The sequence below is a fragment of the Rhea pennata genome, chromosome 7 (assembly GCF_028389875.1).
Source record: "Rhea pennata isolate bPtePen1 chromosome 7, bPtePen1.pri, whole genome shotgun sequence".
Lineage (NCBI taxonomy): Eukaryota > Metazoa > Chordata > Aves > Rheiformes > Rheidae > Rhea > Rhea pennata.
In genome coordinates, this window is record NC_084669.1 from 22,611,624 (window position 1) to 22,633,096 (window position 21,473).

The 21,473-nt window shown below is 43.1% G+C and overlaps 1 protein-coding gene across 1 annotated transcript in view; it reads left to right on the top strand.

Moving 5' to 3' along the window:
* TLL2 (tolloid like 2) overlaps window positions 1-21,473 on the top strand; it is a 97,221-nt gene that overhangs the window by 48,383 nt on the left and 27,365 nt on the right. The window contains exons 3-8 of the mRNA XM_062579883.1: window positions 5,076-5,153; window positions 8,594-8,764; window positions 10,831-10,948; window positions 11,462-11,640; window positions 11,907-12,012; window positions 18,311-18,435. Of these exons, the coding sequence (XP_062435867.1) occupies window positions 5,076-5,153; window positions 8,594-8,764; window positions 10,831-10,948; window positions 11,462-11,640; window positions 11,907-12,012; window positions 18,311-18,435 (777 nt within the window). The remainder of the gene's footprint in view (window positions 1-5,075; window positions 5,154-8,593; window positions 8,765-10,830; window positions 10,949-11,461; window positions 11,641-11,906; window positions 12,013-18,310; window positions 18,436-21,473) is intronic.

Consider the following 21,473-nt stretch of genomic DNA (forward strand, 5'->3'; position numbering starts at 1 on the left):
TTTAGACTTAAATTTCAGATAAATATTGTCTGCAAATTAAGCTTGAAGTATCTCAGGATAGACTGATGTTTCTCCTTTGCTTTCAAATGGTAACTCATCTGGCCTCAGAGTAATTGTTTCAGGTAAAAGTAGAAAACAAGTGCTTTTAAAGTGTTTTAGAGGTCAGCTGCCTCTCAAACAGTTCTGTGATGTTGTGGGATGTTACTCAGTGTCAGAAGGCAGCAATAAGGGGGTACATTTCCAGGTCCAGTACGTGTGTTCCAAGGCCCTGACAGACTGCTTATCTACTTGATCTGTTTCTTTTCTGTTTTTTAGATAAGGCGGCCCTGGAATTTGTAGTCCTGTGGAAGCGTGCACAGAAATTTTATTTAGTAAGCCATTTGATTGCCACCTCTTTGGCAGTTCAGAATATTATTTTTTTTAAGAAAAGCACATTACACACAACAGTAAATACCCTCCACTTTAAACTGTGTTTTGTAGAATACAAATTTACATGTTCTATAAATTACTAAGGTGTAAGAGGACTCCTTGTTCCACCCTGTCTTGTAGGAATTATGGGTACCATAAGGATTCTGCTTCTCACTCTTCCATCAAGTTACACATCTTTTAATCTACACTAGTGGCACAAGGGAACTGCAAACAGTACAGTTTTGTTCTGACTCTTGACATACTTTGTGTTCAATCTCTCTCTCTCTCTCTGTTAATCTGCTACCTTTTCTTTGGGTCTCAGCTGAGCAACCTGGACATTCTTTTAACAAAATTAGGTTTTGATTTTCCTCTGCTGGAAGAGAAGGAAAAACTGCGTTCTTCTCACCAATGACAGAGCTTTCTGCTTCACTGGGCCCTTATCTATCACCCTAGGCTCCCTCTGTAGTTTCTGCAGACAATTTAGATACCTGTTCTTCAGCCAAGACTGCAAGCATGGTGGATTTAGTGTTTTATGGTGCATTTAAGCTATTGGGAGTTGCTTTCAGTTAGCCAAACTCCCTTGGCAGTGTTGGGCTGTGGGGAACAGAAAAATGAGTTGTGCAAGTGTGCACATGTAAGGACATTATACAAACCCCGGCTTGGTAGATAATCTTCTTTGTGTTCTTTGTCAGACTGCACGCAGAAACTAAGTTATTTAGCACAGGAGTCCAGCAATGCCCTGCTGTGGCTGTAGTTGTTAAATACCACAGACTCCCAAGCAGGACAGGATCATAAAAATGTAGGACTGGAAAGACCTTAGGAGATCTAGTCAAGCTCCCTGCACAGAGGTGCCATCAAACACACCTACATCATCCCTGATTGTGGAAGAGTAGATAAATCTTTTAAAAAATCAGTCTGGAAAAAGGTGATGACTGGTCTGGCACAACAGCGAGTGGGAAGTACTGAGGGTCAAAGTGATTCTGAAGGACTTGTTAGCTTTGGGATATACAGTAAAAACAGAAAAGTCAGTCCTGCTTTGCTCTTTTCATTACAGATAACTCTAAGTACATCAAGGCTGCCTTCTTATTGCCGCATCAGCTTCCCACAGAGCATTGTGTCAAACTCAGTATCTTTGCTCTCCTGTTCAGTGTTCCTAATGATGATAGGCTTAAATACATAAGTGAGCATGTCATGCTCTGGAGAAGTAACAGCTGTAATCCACTCTATCTGACGCAACAGGATAGTCCAACAGAAAGGTACAACTCGGGGGACTTGTAGAAGAAACCAGAGGACCTGAAAATTGTTACAATCTATGCACAGCTGGTTCCAAATGCAAAGTGCATTTCTTGGCTTTATTTATTGATAAAAGCACTTCAGTTATCTGTCCTTGTCTTGCTAGAATCATGCATTATCCTTCTCTTGGGAAGAACTGGGAGAGGGGACTAGATGTCTGTCAAGTTCCTTTAATCTTTGGGATATGTCTAGGCTACATAAAGATAGGCACAGTCTAAAAGTTCAAGTGTATCAGAACAGGATCTTCCAAAATTCTTATGTATGATTCAAGAAAACGCTTGTGGGAGAGAAGGGAGTGGGTGTTCCCTGTGTGTACTAGCAAGATTAGTAGAGTTTGAAAATATCCGGTATATCAGCATACCCGTATCTGGCCTTTGTACAATGCTCCCCCTTATTGTGGGCTACAATGAGACAAAATATGCAAAGATGTTGTAGATTTCATTAGTCACACTACTTTATTCAAACATCTCCTTTGCATAAGAAACCAAGGCTTGCACTGATCTCTGGGAAAGAATGTGCTCATGGCTTGGAAAAGCAGTCTGTGCAAATGACACAGCAACACGGCAGAGGTCACCAGCCTGGGTGCGAGAGAAGGGGCCCGACTGTAGGGTTAGTGCCGTCATTTGCAATTCAATCCCATACAGTCCTCTTTTAGTGGAACAATTCACTAATTGAATTGAATTTAATTTTTCCTAATTCACCATATAATTCACCTCCCAAGTTCAATTAAGAAGCAATCTGTTTGTGACTGGAAGCAAGCTGCACTTATTTAGAAATACAAAATTATTCTTTGCTACAGCAAAGACCACATGCCTTAATAACTCTGGTAGTGAATGTCTGCTTGGGATTTCCTTTAAATGGAATGGGATGTTCTGTAAAGAATAGAAGACTTTGGGAGGATAAAAAGTCCTGGGGCTGTAATATTTAACTGAGAAGAGGATCTTTTGTTGAACTTGGGCTTAAGGAAGTGACGAGGACTGAGGATGAAAGAAAACAAAGGGAAATTTTAGGATGGGACATTGGGGCTGGAAAAGAGTGATGGAGTTCAGGGCAATTCATCTTGTTGAATCAGGCTTGTTCTTGTTCACACATCTAGTGGCTTTTGTCCAGTCAAGCTCTGTTAAATTATGGCACTTCCTTTGGGAGACAATTCCCTGATTTAATGCGTCTCTTGGACCAGGAAGCCTTAACCTATAGTCAGCTGAGGGTTTGGGTATTTTATTCTCTTCTAGTTCATTTTATTGCTGTTTTCCACCTCCTTCCTGGTATTCTAATTAGTTCTCGTACTATAAAGATTGAGAGGATAAATTTGACGCAGTCTTCTCTGCCTTCCTCCAACGTGTCAGTGATTTACCTTTTCTCCTCCTTCCCCTCATTGCCACCTAGGAAAGGCTGGAGAGGGTTTGCAAGGAGAAGCTAGCCCCAGGGAGAAAGGGGAGTTTTCCAGCTGGCAAAGCAAGAGTGTTTTAAATGCTGGAAAATGTCCTGTACATTCAGAAGTGGGACATCTCTCCTGAAGTGTCCACACAGCATGCAGCACTGTTATATGACCAACAGTATTTCCCTTTCTGCATAAGGTGGTAGATCATGCTCTTCCTGCTTTACCTTGCCACCTAGACTGTGCAGACTTGCTCTTTTTTAATACCTCTTCAGATATCAGCCCATTCAGCCTCCCTTCTGCTCACAGGGGACCTGCAAAACTAGAGTGGGAGGTGATGGTGTCACAACCACCTTCTTAAAGCTGTGGATGTAGTCCCAAAGCATGTTTTATTTATCTGTTACATGTCTTGCTGTCTTGCATGTCTTGCTCTCTCTCACCCCACATATCTTGGAGCTCTCTCTCCTGCTACAGTCGCTGTGGAGAGCTCTTCTACCAGAGAAAAGCTGGGCTGCTTTTCTATGTTGAGACTACTGATTATTCAGTGGTTCACTGCACAGGTTTGTAGTGTCCAAATAGATGTTCTGTGGCTTCTGTGATGTTCCCAAGTTGAACCTTGCAGAATGGGAAGTCTGGGAAACGTGGAAGACAGACAGCTATGGAGGATCTTTGTTCCTCCCTTTCCTCTATTCTCATTTTTCTGTCCCCTTCACTACATTTTTCTTCCCTGTCTCTCCTCGAAGGTTCTCTTGCTGATGGGTGATCTCTTACAGCTCCCTCTCTCCTAGCATTTAGCAGCTGCTGGTACGATAAGGTATTCACATCATGAGACTGTATGATTGTTTGCCAGACTACTTGATAGATGACCAGAACCTGAAAGCTATCCCAGGAACTTTAAATGCATCATTGAAGATTGAATTTGACATATCTCAGATAACTAGTGTAACAGGAGGCTGATGCAGGTACAATGAGTTAGTGTGAAACATTCCAAACCCCTTCCTTGCAAAGTTCTGTTTTAAACTGTAAAGATTTGCACCTACTGGATATCTACATGCTGATTTTGGAAAATTATATCTATTCTTTTGCACCCAGGCTGGAGACATCCAAACAAGCTTGAATGCCTTTGGAGTACATAGAATAATACACTTTACATTGGAGATTCCCTCCCCCACCACATACACATACTTGTTGGGAAAACCAGATCACTGTGTAGATTTTAGGGTAGGATGCAAAATCATTAGTTACTCTGATTTTTTTTTCCTTTACATGTGTTTAAGAAGCTGAAAAATACCATAAAAAAAACAACATTGAGAAAATGCCTCTGCTTCTTTGTCCATTTTGAAATTTTTAGCCTCTCCAATTTTTTTAGACTTTACCCAAATGTTGGGGAAATTATTAAAAAAATAGGCTTTTTAGGGGAAATTAAAGTTGAAGACAGTGTGGGGGGAGAAAGATTAGAAAATATGTTATGAACAGAAAAAGCTAGCTTCAAAATCAAAAAAGCAGATGCACAGTTCAGGGGCTTTCCAATGCTCTGACTTTTATTTTCAGATGAAGCTGAATTCAGACCAGATGTATATGACTCGATACAGTATCTTGGTCTGAATGTAGATGATTCTTTGTCTTGGCAGTGTGCATTTTTTAACTTTAGATTTAATAGTGGTACTTATATTTGCTACCACCCTCCTTGTATAGCTCCTATCCTCAGTAAGTATCAGTGGAACTAGCCTTTCCTTGAAGAGAATTTCTGCTTATTCAGTATATGGGGAAACTAAAGCCCAGGGCAGTAGTGCAAGTTGCAAGGTGCCTCCATAGGCTAAGAACTGATCCAGGAAGAGCACAGTCTTATCAGGTTCTTAGTCCCTGCTCTCTGTGCAAAGGGAGCAGTTTCTGTGGCCAGCAGTTCCACAAGCAGCATCATTGACAGCCACTGTTCTTCTGTAACCCAGCTCTGCCAACCTACTCACCAGGAGTTTCTGCTCTTCTTCTTTTGCAGGAGGTCTGGGAGAGCAGTCTCTTGTGCCAAGTGAGAATGCCACTTCCATGGATCGTAGTAGCAAAGCAGTTAAAAAGGGTAATGTGGTACCCCACCCAGACCTTTGGGTATCTTTTATTTACTCTTTTATCCTTTGTAAAATAATGTTTTGTCCTGTGTATCCATGTGTGTGTGTGTCTCCGTGCCTAGGAGACCAGCCCTGCCCTGGCATCTGTATCTGTTGCCCTTGATGGTGGACTCTCTGCAAGGATATGTTTGCCTTGCATAGTTTACCTGTGGGTGTCACTAGGACAGCAACACAATTTTGCCCTAAAGCAGAGAGTATAAGGCTAACTAGCCCCTTTCTGCTGGAGATGTTTCAGCTGAGGCAGTTTAAGGTCCTGTTCCCCTGAAGCAGGGCTATCACCCATGCTGAGTTCAGCGATTAGTTCCTCCTACCCACGTAGGTAAGGTATTGCTTATGGAATCCATCCAGGCCTACAATTGTATGGGCAATTTCACAGGGTTTTCGTGCTCTGTGCAAGGCTTTTGCAGTCCCTGTGTGCAGGAGGAAATGTTATTTCCGCCTTCTGGATAGAGGTACTGAGGCAGAGAGACCACACAGCATATCAGTCCATGGTGGGGGACATTTGTGCTTGTGACTGCCTGGTTCCTGTTCCAGTGCTGTGTTCCCTCATTGGAGCTGCCCATATATTTTGAACTGTTCCACTACCTCAGACCTACTAGCAGCGGGCAGGAGTGGTTGAAGAGGATGCTCCCATTTAAAAAGCTCTGTTGGTGCTTCTCTCTGCCTGCCTCCCCTTCAAGATGGACTGGTGCTGCTGTCTGGGGTAAAGCTGAGCTATCTTTGCTGGCCAGATGAGTCTGAGAGACCCCTAAGTGAGTTTTAGAGAGTAGCAGGGACTGTTCACAGCATGTTCCAGATCTAGGATGCTGCGTGGGCTGTGGGAGACATAAGGACAGTCCCACTCACAGCTGGTGTGTAGAAACCTCTGAGGCTGCTGCTCCCCAGCACAGAATAAAAGGGGGGTGGTTCTAGAAAGGATCAGACTTGTTCCAGGCTTAACACAGTGGGGTTAAGTGAAATCCTTTTAAAACATTCTGTCCAGACTTTTTGTATCTTCTGGTAATGTTGCTTCTGCTACCTGCTTTCCTTTAATTCCACTGCTTATTGGAAGGAAGAGTCAGGCCTCTCTGAGGGCCTGCTGTAAATATAAGTTGTCAAGGCAGAAAATCTTAGCATGAAGGGGCCAAGAGATGTTCTGGGGCTATTGCCAAGAACTTGCCCAAGAAGGTGTGTTGGCAGTGAGGAATGGAAGTGTTCATGGTGCAGAAGTGTGGATCTGGGATCCCCTGTGCAGAGCTCCTACTGCACCAGGTGCTGGAGCAGAAGAGCACAGGTCAGAAGACTCCTCATTCAGCTTTGCTGGCAGGAGTTGTTTGTCTGTAAATTCACAGAGTGTTTTAACAGTCCCAGGAATAGAGTGTGGAGGCAGATATCCTCAAGGCTGCTTCTCTCTCAGAAGCCTCCCCCTTCTTCCAGCTGTGGCCATTCTAATGCTCTGTTACCTTTGTGGGATAGAAGTATGCAAAGAGGGTGAGAGTAGTTTGTATTTCATTGTGGGAACCACGTAACATTAGGGCATTTGACTGCAGGATCTGGCAGCTGGTTTAGGGATGAGGCAGCTTCTGAAATGCCTGGCACACCTTGTTTTGCTGTGGAGCTGCTTAAAACAAAATGGAACAAAAGGCAAATTCCAGGCTTTGTCCTGCAGCTGGGCCTGCAGCTCAGAGCAAGGCCTCCAGCTGGAAGGCCTCAGCTCCCTCCTGATGAAGCAGAAGGGAAGGTTTAAAGTTCATTCCTTCCATCCCTCTATAGGCTACCTTAATTTCCTTCCCATTCTTTTGATCCCCTCAGCCTTGACAGTAGTGGTTTGCTTGCCCGTGCTTCCGCTGGAGGGATGAATGGGAGAGGAGGCTCTCAGCAGCGTCTCTGATATCAAGAGGAAGGGCTCAGTGGGGCTTGCGTTTTTTTCATAACTGAGTTTTAAATGTATAACCTATGTTCCTGACTTGGAAAACAAAGCTCTAGCCAGCCTTACTCTAATTTCCATATGAATCACAACACTGCAAATAGACCTTAGAGCCCTCATCTTGGAGTTTCAGAGAGGCCTGCCAGGACCGAGGAGCCGCTGCCAGCAGTGTTACCTTTTGATGTGAGACGGGAGTTCCTTTATGAGTGTCTTTGCTCTCTACCAGCGTCCTGTCCTCTGTTACTGTTTTGCCCAAGCCTAGCTAATGGCTTGGCTCTGCAAAACAAGCAGCTTATGCGAGAATGTAAGCCCATACAGCTCTTACACATACTAACAGGAAAAAAAATGGAATAAGACTGCCTTGAAGACTGAGGCCATCAATGTCACAAGAAATATGAGATGAGCAGCCAGGGAATTCCAAATAGAGGAAATTTTCAGCTGGGTAAGACCCAGACTACATTGAAAGTTGCAACTCTTGTAGGCAAACTCAGTATCTAAGTGCAGCTGCACCAGCACAGATGCAGCGCAAGGTGCGGGACCTGCCTGGGAGCTTGAATGAATCATCAGGCAGATTTCATGGCCAGTATGGAGCACTGCACTAGGTTTCCATTGCTGATAGACCTTCAATTTGTGGAGGGGTGACATAGGTCTATGTGGGCTGCAGGAGGCAATATGAGCCTGCCCACCTTTGGCAGGAGCAGCCTGGTTCAGAGCTGACACTCTCCAGAAAAATATGACTGCCTATTTAGCAAGAAAGGGGCTACATGTTCTGTTTTCCCTTTTACATTTTTTACTTCTTTTCATTAAAATGAAGAGATTCAGCATGGAGATTTGTACTAAGTATGGAATGTCTCAGCTTTCCACTCTGAACCTCCCTCTTCCAGCAAAGTTGACTGATACGTAGATGCTTCCAAACCACTCGAGAACTGACATGTGAAAACAAGCACTTATGCATAATACTTCTTAGCCTTGAGTGTAGGTTTCAGTCTATGGGGCCTGTCCTCTGCTTCCAAGGCTAGCTCAGATGAGTTGGTCTACCCTTGTGATACTAGCCCTGGCAGGACAAAACTCTCTCTCCAAATCCAGATGAGCTGAGTGGGTTGCAAACGCACATCACGATGAAGTTTGGAGTTGTTCAGACTCCCATCTCCCATTTCCCTTGTTTAAATACTATATCCCAGTCTATAAAGTTGCTGTTTGTGACAGTAGGTGAGTAAAGACAGAGGGGCCGTCCCTCTCCACCTTGCTAGCAGAGAAGATTTGACACATGATAAAGGGAGACTTAAAGACAAGAAGGGCCAGGTTGCTACAGATTAACTGTCTCCAAGTCCTGAACAGATTACTTGTAGATCTGGCAGTGGTTTCTGGTTCGGATTAACATCTTGCCTTGTTCTGTTTTGCTTTCTTCGAGGCTCCAGGTTATTACCGGAGGGCTGCACGTGGAGCCAAAGAGGATTTAAACAGTGTTGCCACTCTGTCTTGCAGACGGCAGGCAGAATGCAACGCTTGTGAGGAGACCGAAGAAGAAGGCATATAATGATGAGTCTAGGATGGATACACGCTCCTCTCCCAGAGTACGCAGGGCAACCACATCCAGGGCTGAGAGGATCTGGCCAGGGGGGGTCATCCCCTATGTGATCGGAGGAAATTTCACTGGTCAGTAGTGAAGACATTGCTCCCTGTTTGTTGCTCGGGGGAGTGTCTCAATGTGTGGAGATCTCAGGAGCAGAGTTTTCCCACACATGACTCAGATCTCTGGGAGCCTCTCTCCTAGGGTGGGATGGGCATGTGTTTGCACAAGGAGCTGTGCACTATAGAAGCCCAGGTCTGAAGTGTGAGGAGAGATGGTGCTTCTCTTGGAGTTCAGGAAATACCGTATAGCTCTTGGTTGCTTCTCTTGGTTGCTTCATGGATCAGCACCTGTAAGCTGCACTCACACCTTGAGTTTACAGAAAGGGATCCTCTCTGCTGCTAGAAGAGCAGGAGCAGAGGTGTTCTGGATTGCTTTCTGAATTACCATTCAGGGAACTTTCCCTCCTGATTTGCTGTTTTCTGGGCACCAAACTTCATAGTCTCCTCTGGGTGTGTGAAGGGGACAAATAGGAAGCTGGATCCCCTGGTGAGTGAGGAGCTCTTCAAAGCATGCTTTATAGCATCTCCTGGGGATTGCCTAAACTAAAACATCTCTGCAGGGAGTGGATCTCTTGCAAGTCTGTCTTGCACAGCAGACAGCCAACTTGCGCTGAGGCCACCTCTGAGAACTAAGTGGCTCCCCATGGGGTTGAGTCATATGCCTATGTCTTGGACGAGAAATGTTCTGTGCTTGTTCAAGCTAGCTCCTTCCTGTTCCCTCTCTCCCTCAGACAACCACAATCTGTCACTTAGATCCAGCAAACCTTATTCCCTGGTATTTCTGTGGGGTCTATGTTAGTCTGGGATGTGCTTTGTCCCAGCAATAAAAGGTAGCTTGGGAACCATTCCTCCAGAGTGTGGGTTTTTCTCCCTGGTTTCCTGACTCCTTTCCTTCCTGCCTTCTGTGCCAGTAATCCTCAAGACCTCTTTAACATGTTTACTCAGACCCTGTCGCATCCTGTTACCTGCAGTGTTACCAGGAGTCTGTGAAGCCCCAGTGGAAGAGTCTGTTCATCTTCTATGAACAGAGAGGCTCATTGAACCTCACAGGATATTGAGCCGTCTGCCAGCCACAGCTGCCCTGAGCATTTGTCAGAGAACAGCCATCCCTATTCCTCAGGGTCTGATGAGAGAGTTTCCTCTGTATTATGGGGTGACCTTGTGAGAAGCAGCTCTTGCTATAGTGCAGTTCTCTTGCATTCATGTCGGTGTTTTACCCCAGCTTAATCCCACCTTGGAGCGCCTCTCTGTATTCCCTATGCCTTATTGAAATACTTCTGGCCTTTTCTCCCTTTCTAGTCCCTCTTCAATGTGGCAGCTTGCTCTGCTATGCTGTGTGCGCCACAGGGTACTTTAGAAAGGTAGTGCAGGAGGAAGGCTTCATGGAACCATGTACCACTCCAGGGTGTCACTTTCCAACTGTCTTTAAGACTGTTCTTAACTGCTCAGTGAGCACTGCAGACAGCCATCTCCCTGAGGAAGCAAAGTCCCGTGGCCTGTCGTCTTGCTAGCGTGAGGCAGCATAATCCCCTACTTTTCAAGTGGCTCTCTGTTCAGGCCTGAGCTGTTCCTTGAGTCAAGCACAGAGCAGCAGTGAATTTCTGCACTCTCTAACACTACCCTGAGACCACTCTCTCTAGTAACTAGGTGTTTTTTGCTTTTAGTATCAAAGATAAACTATCTGGCAACAGTCTTGCCTTAGGTTGGAGGAGCACATGTGTAGCACTGATGTGAGATTCCTGCTCCATGAAAACTGTGTGGTCATATTATGTTGCAGCATGACAGCGAATGTGGCATAACACTGAGTATGGGTGCATAGATCAGCGCACCCAGCAACTATACCAGAATGAACTCTGCCTGGTGGGGTGGTATTTCTTACATGCAGAAGTTGCCTGTTTAAGTGGAAAGAGAGTAAAGCATGATACAGTGAATCAGTGCTACAGTAGGAAGTAGGCCCCAGATTGACTTCAGATACAGAATCAGTTGTTGGAGGGCTTGGAGGGCTGCCCCCCCCCTCCAGATGAAGCCCAATAGAAATCTTCCTAAAAGCCAGGCCTTCTCTGTTTGCTTTTTGGGGGGTTCTTTTTCAGGAACCCAAAGAGCTATTTTTAAGCAAGCTATGAGGCACTGGGAGAAGCACACGTGTGTGACATTTGTGGAGAGAACTGATGAAGAGAGTTTCATTGTATTCACATACAGAACATGTGGGTAAGTGATACACCCCCTCCCCCCCCCCCACCCGCAGCTAGCTTTGTTGCAGACATTCTTGTCATTGATAAATGGCACTGTAAATCTACCTCTGGTCAGAAAAAAATAATAATCACATGGGAGATCTGTCACTGAGACAACTTTGATCACCTCCTGTAAGGATTGCCAGGATAATTTAGTATGAGTTCACAAGAGGATGCCAAGCTTTTCTGGGCTCTTTTGCAGGGATAACACTTAAGTGTATATATGCATTTTTTATATACACAAACTTATATATGTTTTTATACACACGCACACTCACATATATGTATATACGTATATATGTGTGTACATATATATATATATATAAAAAAAATTAAAAGGACATAAGGTATGCATTTTCTGACCTGTCCCTGACCAGTTGCAATCCCTTGTCCCTGTGCCTCAGATTTATCCAATTTTCTGATGAGCTGCATAGTTTTTGTTTTTGTGTTTTTTTTTTTTTTTTTTTTTTTTTTTTTTGCCTTTTTTCAGATGCTGCTCGTATGTGGGTCGCCGAGGAGGGGGCCCTCAGGCCATATCCATTGGAAAGAACTGTGACAAGTTTGGTATTGTGGCTCATGAGCTGGGTCATGTGGTTGGTTTCTGGCATGAGCACACACGACCTGACAGGGACCAGCATGTCACAATCATCAGAGAGAACATACAGCAAGGTAAAATAGCCTTTGAGCTTACTCCACCTACTTTGAGGTATGTGGAAATCTTCCTTGTGGTCTGTGATCTAATATGAAAAAGAAAAAAGTATTGCTAGTCGTCTAGAGAAAGGGCAAAAATAGTTGAGTGAACAGAGATTTGAATGTGCAACTGGAATTGTTGGAAGGTAGGAACAATGTCACTTTCATACTATGTTTTTTCTTTTGTTTTGTTTTGGTTTTGACAGAGATTTATTTTTTCCATTTAATTGTGTCTTGCATCACAGGTCAGGAATACAACTTTTTAAAGATGGAAGCTGGGGAAGTGAACTCTCTGGGAGAGACCTATGACTTTGACAGCATCATGCACTATGCTAGGAACACATTCTCAAGGTGAGAATTCCACGTCACATCTCTTTAGAGCTACATTCAGTAGTTGTGGTCAGCTCTGTATGGTACGTGGAACCTAAAAGGAGACCCGTGGTCTCTTGCAGAGATATATGGCAGTTGAATTGAGCTCTAGTGCATTGCAGAGCCTGGAAAGTACTTGCAAAATCAAGGTGAGTGAAGTGTGGTGGACTCCTTGTTTTCCCCTCCGCCGAACACTGGGTGAATATACCTCAGGGATCTTCCAAAGCCATGTTAGTGTGCTCTGCTCCTTCCCAGCCAGCATGTATGTATGTATGTTTCTGCCTACCTGCAAAGGGAGTAATACTAAAATAAGCTTTGAGTATCTTGGCTGTCCAGCTAATTCTTTGGATCAGAATATTGCCCTCAGAGTCCTCAGTAACTCTTTCAGGGTGACTTGAAACTCTAGAAAATGATCTTTAGGATTCTTACTTGTTGCTTTTGGGGGTGTTTTTGTTTCTTTGTTTTAACCATCTATGCATGAGCTCTAAATCACAGTCTCTGCAGCCTTGTGATTCTCTGTGATTGGATTCTTCATGGAGAATTTTTCAGTCCTGTTGCTGTCCTAGTTAACTGACTGATCTTTGTGTGGGCCATATGCTCTTGACTCCCATCTTAGCCCTCCAGCTGGAGAATTTTCAGAGCAGAGAGCTCTACTGGACAGGCACATTTAGAGAGGTGAAATGGATGTAGTTATTTATGTCTTGGATTTGGGATGAAAGTTACTGGATGACCAGCTCTGCCTTGTTGCATTATTTGAAAGCTCTTCTATAAATCCCACTACTGCTCCTTCCTAAGAACTTTCATCACTGCATACTACAGGTATGTATGTTTTAGGGAACTTTTTTGTTGATAAAATGAAATATGATTTGGCGGTTATTTTTATTTTCCTCTTCCCCAGTTGTATGGGGGTGCAAAGCCTATTATATTCCTCTTTTGTTTCTGTTCACGTCAGCTAGGGGGAAATTATCAGACTTACTGGAGTGCTGGTTGCCCTGGCAAAGAGAGATGGTGGAGTAGGCAAGGTTGCTTTGCAGCCTTCACAGATGTCTTTGGATCAGATATCTAAAGCAGAAAATTTTTCTTCCTTTGGGACAGTTGTTGGGTCCTTCCAGCATTTGCTGGACTGCAATGATTGGAATTACTATGCACAAAAGTGAGATTAAGTTACCACCTCCATTTATATTGCAGATGCCTTTGAGTCTGTCTTTCTTGAAAACCAGAGTTCTTCAGAGCACTGCTAGGCCAAAAAGGGATAAAAACGGCAAGAGTTTTTCTGTGTTTAAATTGGTGCTTAATAGGACTTTAAAATCTGTTTTCTTTGAGTCTTTTGTGTCTGTGACCTACCCTCACCCCAGCAGCAGTCTTTGTGCAGTAAATGAACTAAGCATAAGTGCCTCTGTGGGCTGACTGTGCTTTCACTGTAAATAAGCAACACTGGGAACAGTGAACTACAGGCTGCTACTTTACCAAGACGTGTCTTGGTTTATTTCCCTGAGGGAATGTGGCTTAGATGACTGGTCTGCATGAATGTGAATTCGTGAATGTGTGCACACAACATTCCCACCCTATGGAGTTTTGTACCTGCTGGTCAATTGCAATCCAAACTGACAGAGACATAGAGTCCTTGAAGGTAATAAGTTCCTGCAAGTTTCATGAAGATTAGTGGCTGGGCATGGGAGAGAGCTCCTAAGTGACCCTGCTAATGGAAGTGAGTGAGTTCATACATTAGCAGACACCAGAAAGTTTACATAGAAGAAGGATGGTATGAACACCCCGTCAGTGGAGATACAGTGTGTAGCTTGAGAAACATCGGAGAATTCAGCCATGAAATGAGATTCCTCAGGTAACTAGGCTTTGGGATCTGCTTGCTATTCAGCACTAATCCTGGCCAGCTGATTATCTGCCAAGACTGGTATTGATGGGGCAGTGGTGGCAAAGTGGATCTCGCTTCTTCCCTGCAGGTTGGCATCCCAGGTATGGAGTGGTAAAGCACCATCCCTGTCTGGAGACCACGTCCTGTTTCAGTGGATTATCCAGCCGTTGCTTACACTATAGTGTTGGACCAGACCCAGTTGAGCACCAGGACTGCATTATTTTCAAGAATATGTGCTAATGCTGGTGCACTGAACCTCTTCCAGGATACATAAGTGCCTCTTGCATGTCCTCCCCTCCATTCTAATTTGCGTTCCCTGATCTCATCCTTCTCAAAGGCGTCATCTGATGCTGTTCTGCATGACAAGAGAATTGTCCCACTTCTCACTGGATGTGTCTTTGTCTTAGTTGTGACCACAGCGATTCCTGTAGTGGATTCTCTGCTACATTTTGTATCTTCATTTCAGATGGCTCCCTGTATTTTTGAGCTTGTTCTAGCTAGTAGATTTTCATGCAGCCACACCATTTGAGTGGATATCTGTGAAGTATGCACAAAGTCTCTGTGTCTGTTCTACTTGTCTGGCTTACTCTCTTCTAAAATGGTGCACAGGTGTAGTTTTTAAATAAACTAATTATTGTTTGAGCTTTGTATTCATATGATTTTGTTCCCTTGAGATCAAGGTGAACTCATAGCTCCATCAGCCGATGTCCCAGCATTTGCTGACCACTATGCAGATGGATGTAGCTCTTGAGAGGATATTGTCAGTGTCTCTGCCCCGCTTGCTCTGTGCTGTCTGCAAGATGAGTGAAAGGTTTAACCCCTTGGTTTGGTGGCCCACTAACCTCCTGTGACTACAGGCTGTTACACAAAAAAGAGCAGATGGATATATAGCCTTGTTTATTACTTGCCTTGTTCACACTGATAACTTTGCTTCCCGCCTCTGGCTGTTAGGTTGTGAGTGAGGAAGAGATGGAGGACTTAGAATCATCTGGCACAAGAGGCTCTAGAGCTGTGTTTGTGACTTGATATCTTCAGGCAGCTCCTATGTAGCACTCAGCAGAACCTTGTTCCATGTTGCTCCTGGAGCATACTGATGATAGCAAATCATACGGTGTTTTTCATGGTCAAATACAGTTGCACACCCTTTTTAATCTAAACTTTGTGCCCAGGATAGAAGGAGACAGTTTTTCAGAAACATATTGTGTCCTAGCAATGGAAATTACTTCAACTGGTTCTTTTGAAAATTGTGACAGAGTTGCTGCTAATTTTCAACTCAGAGAGAAACATATTTCTCACCAGCATCTGTGGCTGATAGGAGTATGGTATAGGAGACTTTAATGGTAGTAATGAGCTTTTACCATGATAACTTCCGTTCTTATCTACCAGAACATTTCCTTTTTAGTCATACTATGGTATGGGTAAAGACTTACATTTTATAGCGCATTGCTTTACAAATATGGCCACAAATTAAGCTGAATATTGCTGTCCTTTTGGAGTGGCCAAATCCTTTTGCCACTCTCAAGACCTACAGATGGCAGTTTGGCAATAAGAAAGTTAAAGTCAATGCAGAGCCCTAAGTAAATAGTGACTTGCCTTAATTCAGCAACTCCCTTGTCATTAGGCATGACAGCACACCCTGGTACAACACATGACGCTGCTTTTCTGCAAGGCTCCTGTTTGATTCAGGATGCAAAAAGCACTGCCTACAGGGCAAGGGACATCTTCTTGCTGTATTTACAACATAATATCCTAATCCTGTGCAAGATTGCATACACATGCACTTATATCCTCCACAGGATGATTATCCTGTGAAGTGGGGTTATGTTGTCTCTCTTCTGCTGAGACGATTTGGATCAATGGGGATCCAAATGCAGAGTTGGGACAAAAGATAGCTGCCTGAAGTTGAGTGCTCAATCCGCTTTGAATAGCTGCTTCCTTGAGTGATGTTTATAAGTACCTGCCTCTATTGCCCTCAGATGAGACTGTGAATGATAAGCATTTCTCAAGATCAGTTAATAATTTCATAATGTTTGTATAACACTTCATGCATTCAGAGCACTGTGCAGATACTAATGTATCTCTGCTCAAACTCAGTCATTGTTAGCTGGTGGCAATGGTTGGTTGTTGTGCTTGACTTACCACTGCGTTGGTCAGGTAACGCATGCTCTGCCTATCCCAGCAGGATACATGGAGCATCCAGTATTCTTGGGTTCTCTTCCTACCTCTGGGGAGAGAGGTTAGGTTTCTTGTTCAAGACCAGATCTGGTGTTAGAGTGCCTGGGCTTCTTTGTTTAATGATATCTGCTCAGTGTTTATTAATTTGTGAGCTGAAGTATAGACGCTCACCAAACATGCATAATACACATCATCAGTGTTGCCTAGAGAATGGTGATTGATTGGGTGGGCAGCGTGGTTCTTGTGGGACCTGTGATTACAGCCAGAAAGATTCTCCTTCCTTGTCGGTTCTTTTTCTTGTAAAATGAGAGAAACTATGCGTAGTGCAATATAGAGCCTTGTTTAGCAAAGCCTGTGAAGGGAGTACACAATTCAGTTAGTGGAAAATGTGAGACCAGAAATCTCACTGCCCCAACCTTGGGCACATCCTTGTAGAAGAAAATATACTTGGCAGGTAATAAGACAGCATAAAATAATTCTGTTTTGTGGGTCACTTGCATTGTTTGGGCAATACCTTAAATGTGTACATATGCAGGAGGTTTGGGATTAGGAGTACATGGTTGTGAGGATCGAGTTGGTCAAAAGAATAAAAGATCAGCATGTGCAAATGGTGGTTTCTCTATTAAATTTTGTCGTTTGTCCCTGTTTGCTGAGCCTGGAGATCAGCAAAAACCATTTAACTGACCACAAAATTATCTCCTTGCCAAATGCAAAGTTATTCCTTGAATTCCTGAGGAGGCTTGAAAATTTACCTCCAGCAAAATGACCTGTTACTCTGTTCATGTTGTTTCTGGACATGGAGAATCTATTTTTGATCAAACCTCTTACATAAATTCAGGCCTGGGCATGCAGTTGCCATGGAGAATGCCAGCCTGAATTTGTCAGTCAAGATTGATGAACTTACCTCAGAACTTGTAAGAATTGATGTTGATCATGAATTTTCCTCCCACCAAAATTGACCAAAATGTTTTCTCTGCAGGAGTTGATTCTAGGTTCTTAAACAGATTCTATTCCTCCCCCTCCATTTCTTCCTTTAACTTGAATATTTATAAGATAAATTTTCCTATAAAATGTATTTGTGTAATATTTTCTGTTCAAGAACACTGACTGCATCTCTGGCCATCTCTGATCCAAATAATCTGCTTACAGTATTTATTTAAAATTTAATGAAAGCAAAAAATCTCTCCAACACCTTTCCAAGGCTCTTATGCACCTGAGTAGCATAACATACTATGAACAGAATTATTTGTATTCTTAATGTTTAACTCAGAGTCTTGAATCAGGACTAGGCAGCACTAAAATTTTTGCTTCTACCCTGACTTTCCCTTCACACTATACACACAGCTGTATTGTTTCCCTCACAAAGAAGAGTATGCCTCATAACTGATGCCCAAGTTTTAAACTCATAGGATTTGCAGCATGATGTCAGTAAGACATTCTGGGATGGAGTGAAATGATTTCTATGGACTTGACAGCCTGGCTACAAGAGCACAGTTTTTGACAATCTGGAGGGTTTTTTTTTTTTTTTTTTTTTTTTTTTTTCCTGATTCCTTCCTCAAACTTGAGCTCTGCAGTCTTAATGCTGCCTTTGGGTCTCTTTTGCATGGAAACTCTTGCACTTGAATGCACTGACTCTGCGTTTTGCTGCAAGTGAGGCCTGAGCTTAAATCCATTACTGGAGTGAGATCAGAAGTGCAGTAGAAAGCTCCCAAGTATTAGGAACCACATGGAAGAAGTAGCAGCACAAGAAAGAGGCAAAGACAGGAAACTCATGCAGAACAAAGATAGAGCACTGGATCTTTTTCTCTTGTCTGTGGAAACTGCCAGCTCAGCCTCATCTGCTACAGAGCAAACTCCCTTTCCTTCTGTTCATTTGGCCTAGTGTCCAATCTGCACGCTGGCTGAGTCAGATGCACCACGAATCTTCTGCAAGAATATATTTTTGCTTTTTCTGATTTATGGGAAGGAATATATCTATACTGAAACAGAGGCAGCAATCCTGATAGATCCAAAGAAAAATTTACTGGCTTGGCAGATTTGCTTTACATTTGGAAACTATCTGTAGTAGAGGGAGATGGGTAACTTATCACAGACTGCTTTACCCTCACATGTTAGCATGGGTTACATGGTCAAGGGGATGGTGTGGGAGGCCCATCTTTTACCAGGATGATTCTCTGTGCATCATACCACTTTCCCTACTTCACTGCTCTTTGTCTCTGTTCTTCCCTTTAGAGGGGTTTTCCTTGACACCATTCTCCCCCGTCGTGATGGTAATGGGGTCCGGCCAACTATTGGTCAGCGTATTCGCCTGAGTCAAGGAGACATCGCTCAGGCGAGGAAGTTGTACAAGTGCCCAGGTAAATATGGCTTGTGGAGATGGCTCCAGCTTTATCCTAGATGCATTGTTTATCTGGAAGGCTCTGGAGTTCCAGAGCACGTTAACAGTCCCTTTGATGAAATGACTCAGGAAATACAGACTATTAAATGGTTCAAGCTGGAGCTGTGGGAGAACTGAACTTGCCTAATGTGTCTCCTATTAGTACTTTGCCAATATTCTTGTTTGTTTTAGGGCTTAACTTGTCTAGTCTCTAGTGAAACCTAGTAACAGGAGCTGGAGAGAAGGCTGAGGAGAGGAGTTAGGATGTGACTTGCATTTTGCCACTGTTTTTGTGTAAATACACTGTCCAAAACAGAACTAGGGGTGTAGGCTCTGTACAGAGCATGGAAGTGACACATGAGACCATGGGCAGTGTGGGGGGACGAGGAGTTAACAACATGGCAGAAGGATGACAGTGGTGGGGATCTTTGCACACCAGCCATCAAACTTCTATTGAATTATTTCTATAGGCATTATCCCAAGGGAGCACCAGATTTCAGATAAGGTATCTGCTAGATTTGTCTCAATAGTTTGACAGTAAGGATGTAAAGAAAAACCTCAAGTGAAGATGGTAACCAGTCTAGGGACTGTGGCATGGACTGCAGCAACCAAGAAGGGAGATAGCAGGGAAGATGTGATTCTGGGATAGAGAAAATTTAACAAACTTGGCTGCATTTCTGCTGGTAGTGAAACATCCATGGGAAGATACCGGAGAGTTGCCCTGACTTTGTAATGTTAGTAATAGTGCAGCCAGCATACTGGTCCAGTTGAGAGTGGCTTTTATTGATCTTAAACCTTTCCTGAATCAGCATTTGCTAAACAGGACAAAGGCCCAATCAACTTGGAATAAGCACGTGATAGGGAGAGAAGAGAAAGTAGGGAGGAGAGGTAGATTTTACCAGTATGTAGAGAGTCACATCTTAACTCAGTGGTTGGCTAGCACTGGTCTGTGAACCATTCATGAAGCTGTGGAAAATGGTCCATAACTGGCATGCAAATACCCTTCTGGGTATCCAGTTACAGGTTAGACGGTATGGATTCATAAGAGTTCAGGATAAATTCTGAGGATGAGCTGCTGCTTCAGGGTCCATGATGTTTGGGGATCACTGCTTTAGGTTATAGTGATATAACTTTCTTAGATGTGCAAGTCCTAACAATTTTGTCTTTTAATTACATGTAATTTTTCTCAAACAAACTTCTTTTTCACTGTAATCTACCTTATTTGGCCTCATACAAGATGTGGCTCTTGGAAAATAATCTTATAAATTTGTTTAGGGATTGAATTATTTGGATACTTGAAAAAGAATGTCTTGCACCATATTTTTGTTTGAGCCAGGGTTAATCCAATCAGACTTTCCATTCACTTAGCTGGAAACATTCCACTAAAGCTTTGGATTTCTCTAGGTGAGCTAAAAAGCCAATAGTGATCTGAGGTTAAAGGCAAATTAAAAGCTATAAAGCAATTTTCTTTAAAATGAGTCTCAAGTTTTCTGCTTGCACAGTAGAACTTTTCTACTCCTTGTTCATGCTTCAGAGCTTTAGCAGAGATTTTCCCAGTTCAGAACATTTGACAGCTCAATGATCAGAGCTCTAAGCCTACTAGACCATTTTTTTCAATATCTATTTTTTGGTTTTGTTTTTGGTTTCCATGGAAAGTTATATACAAGCTGAATTTGAGGAGAAAAAGTGCAATATATTTAATGACTTCAACATTTGCAGCTGCTATTTGAATCTGTAGTTTTGAAAAAGTTCTGTAACAACTTCTGCAAAATGTAAAGTTTAGGAGTTCAAGACCAAGAGACATTAGTTATATGTTCAAAGCAGAGTTTGAACGAAACCTTTGATTGAGGACAACTTTGTTCGGTAGTCGAGCTGTGAATTTTTAGATAAAACACAGCAACATATTCCAGAAGTTGAATGGCAGATGGTTCCCTTTTTGAAAGAGAGTGCCAGTCTGAGAATGCCTGGGAATCACCCTGCAAGACAGCTAGCATGATGGAAGCTGAATTTCAGTGTGCATTGGTACTTGCAAGAATGACTACTGTCTTTGTGGTAAGAGACAGGGCTCTCCAAGTCATTAATTAGACTGGAGCTTTGGTGGCTGCTATAGTTAGGGTTGCCTTAGCATTTCCATTTTAAAACCCTGCTGTTTTAAATTGCTCTTAATTCCCCAAAGCTTACACCTGCTGGGTAAATGTTAGTGCCAAGTCAGGTGAAGCCAGATGAAATTTGCTGAAGGACTTTTTGGAAGGTGAGATGCCTTCTGCTACATAGTGGTAAATGCTATGTTTGATGTGGTTACCTGGTTGATGTACAAAAGTCTTTAAAATGACTTGTCCCATTCTCTTGTGCTGTACAAAAGCTAACAGGCCTACAGGCAGTGCTAACTGTGCAGGAGTAGTTAAACTTTAAATTGAGAGTGGTCCTGCATTATGTCATCCCATCCAATAACCACTGCAATTTTGACAAGGTGTAACATATCAGTAACCAGCTAATGAGTAGTAAATGTCTGTCTCTCAGCTACATCATTTGAAAATGACTTCTGAAGCATTTATTGCCTAGTTGAGCCTGCTTCTGCCTTGATTTTCGCTTCTGCGTGCTTTCAAGCAGCTTAAGTGTGCAGCAATCTCTTCACCATCTGCCAAGACCACCTTGATTCAGTCTCTTGGACCTCAGAAGCACCAAACACTTGTCTCACTAGACCTGTTGGCTGCCTTGCTACTAAGTGGAGTACATTTGTATTGCATATTGATGTGCAGTGAGAGATTGTGCTCTACAAGTGCATGTCCGTTGCTCGTTAATATCCTGTTACCCTCTGCACATGTGGGCAGTCACTCTCTTCAATGCTGAAAAGCCAGACAGATCCTTACAGGAGAGTTTCCTTTGTATGGTTTGGATAGTTAGCTAGGTTTCCTTTCTGACATTTTAGCAGAGTAGTGTTTGCTGGTAGATACGTTAGTACCTGCTCCATAATTATAAAGTCTTACAATTACTGTATAATTACACTTAAGATAATTA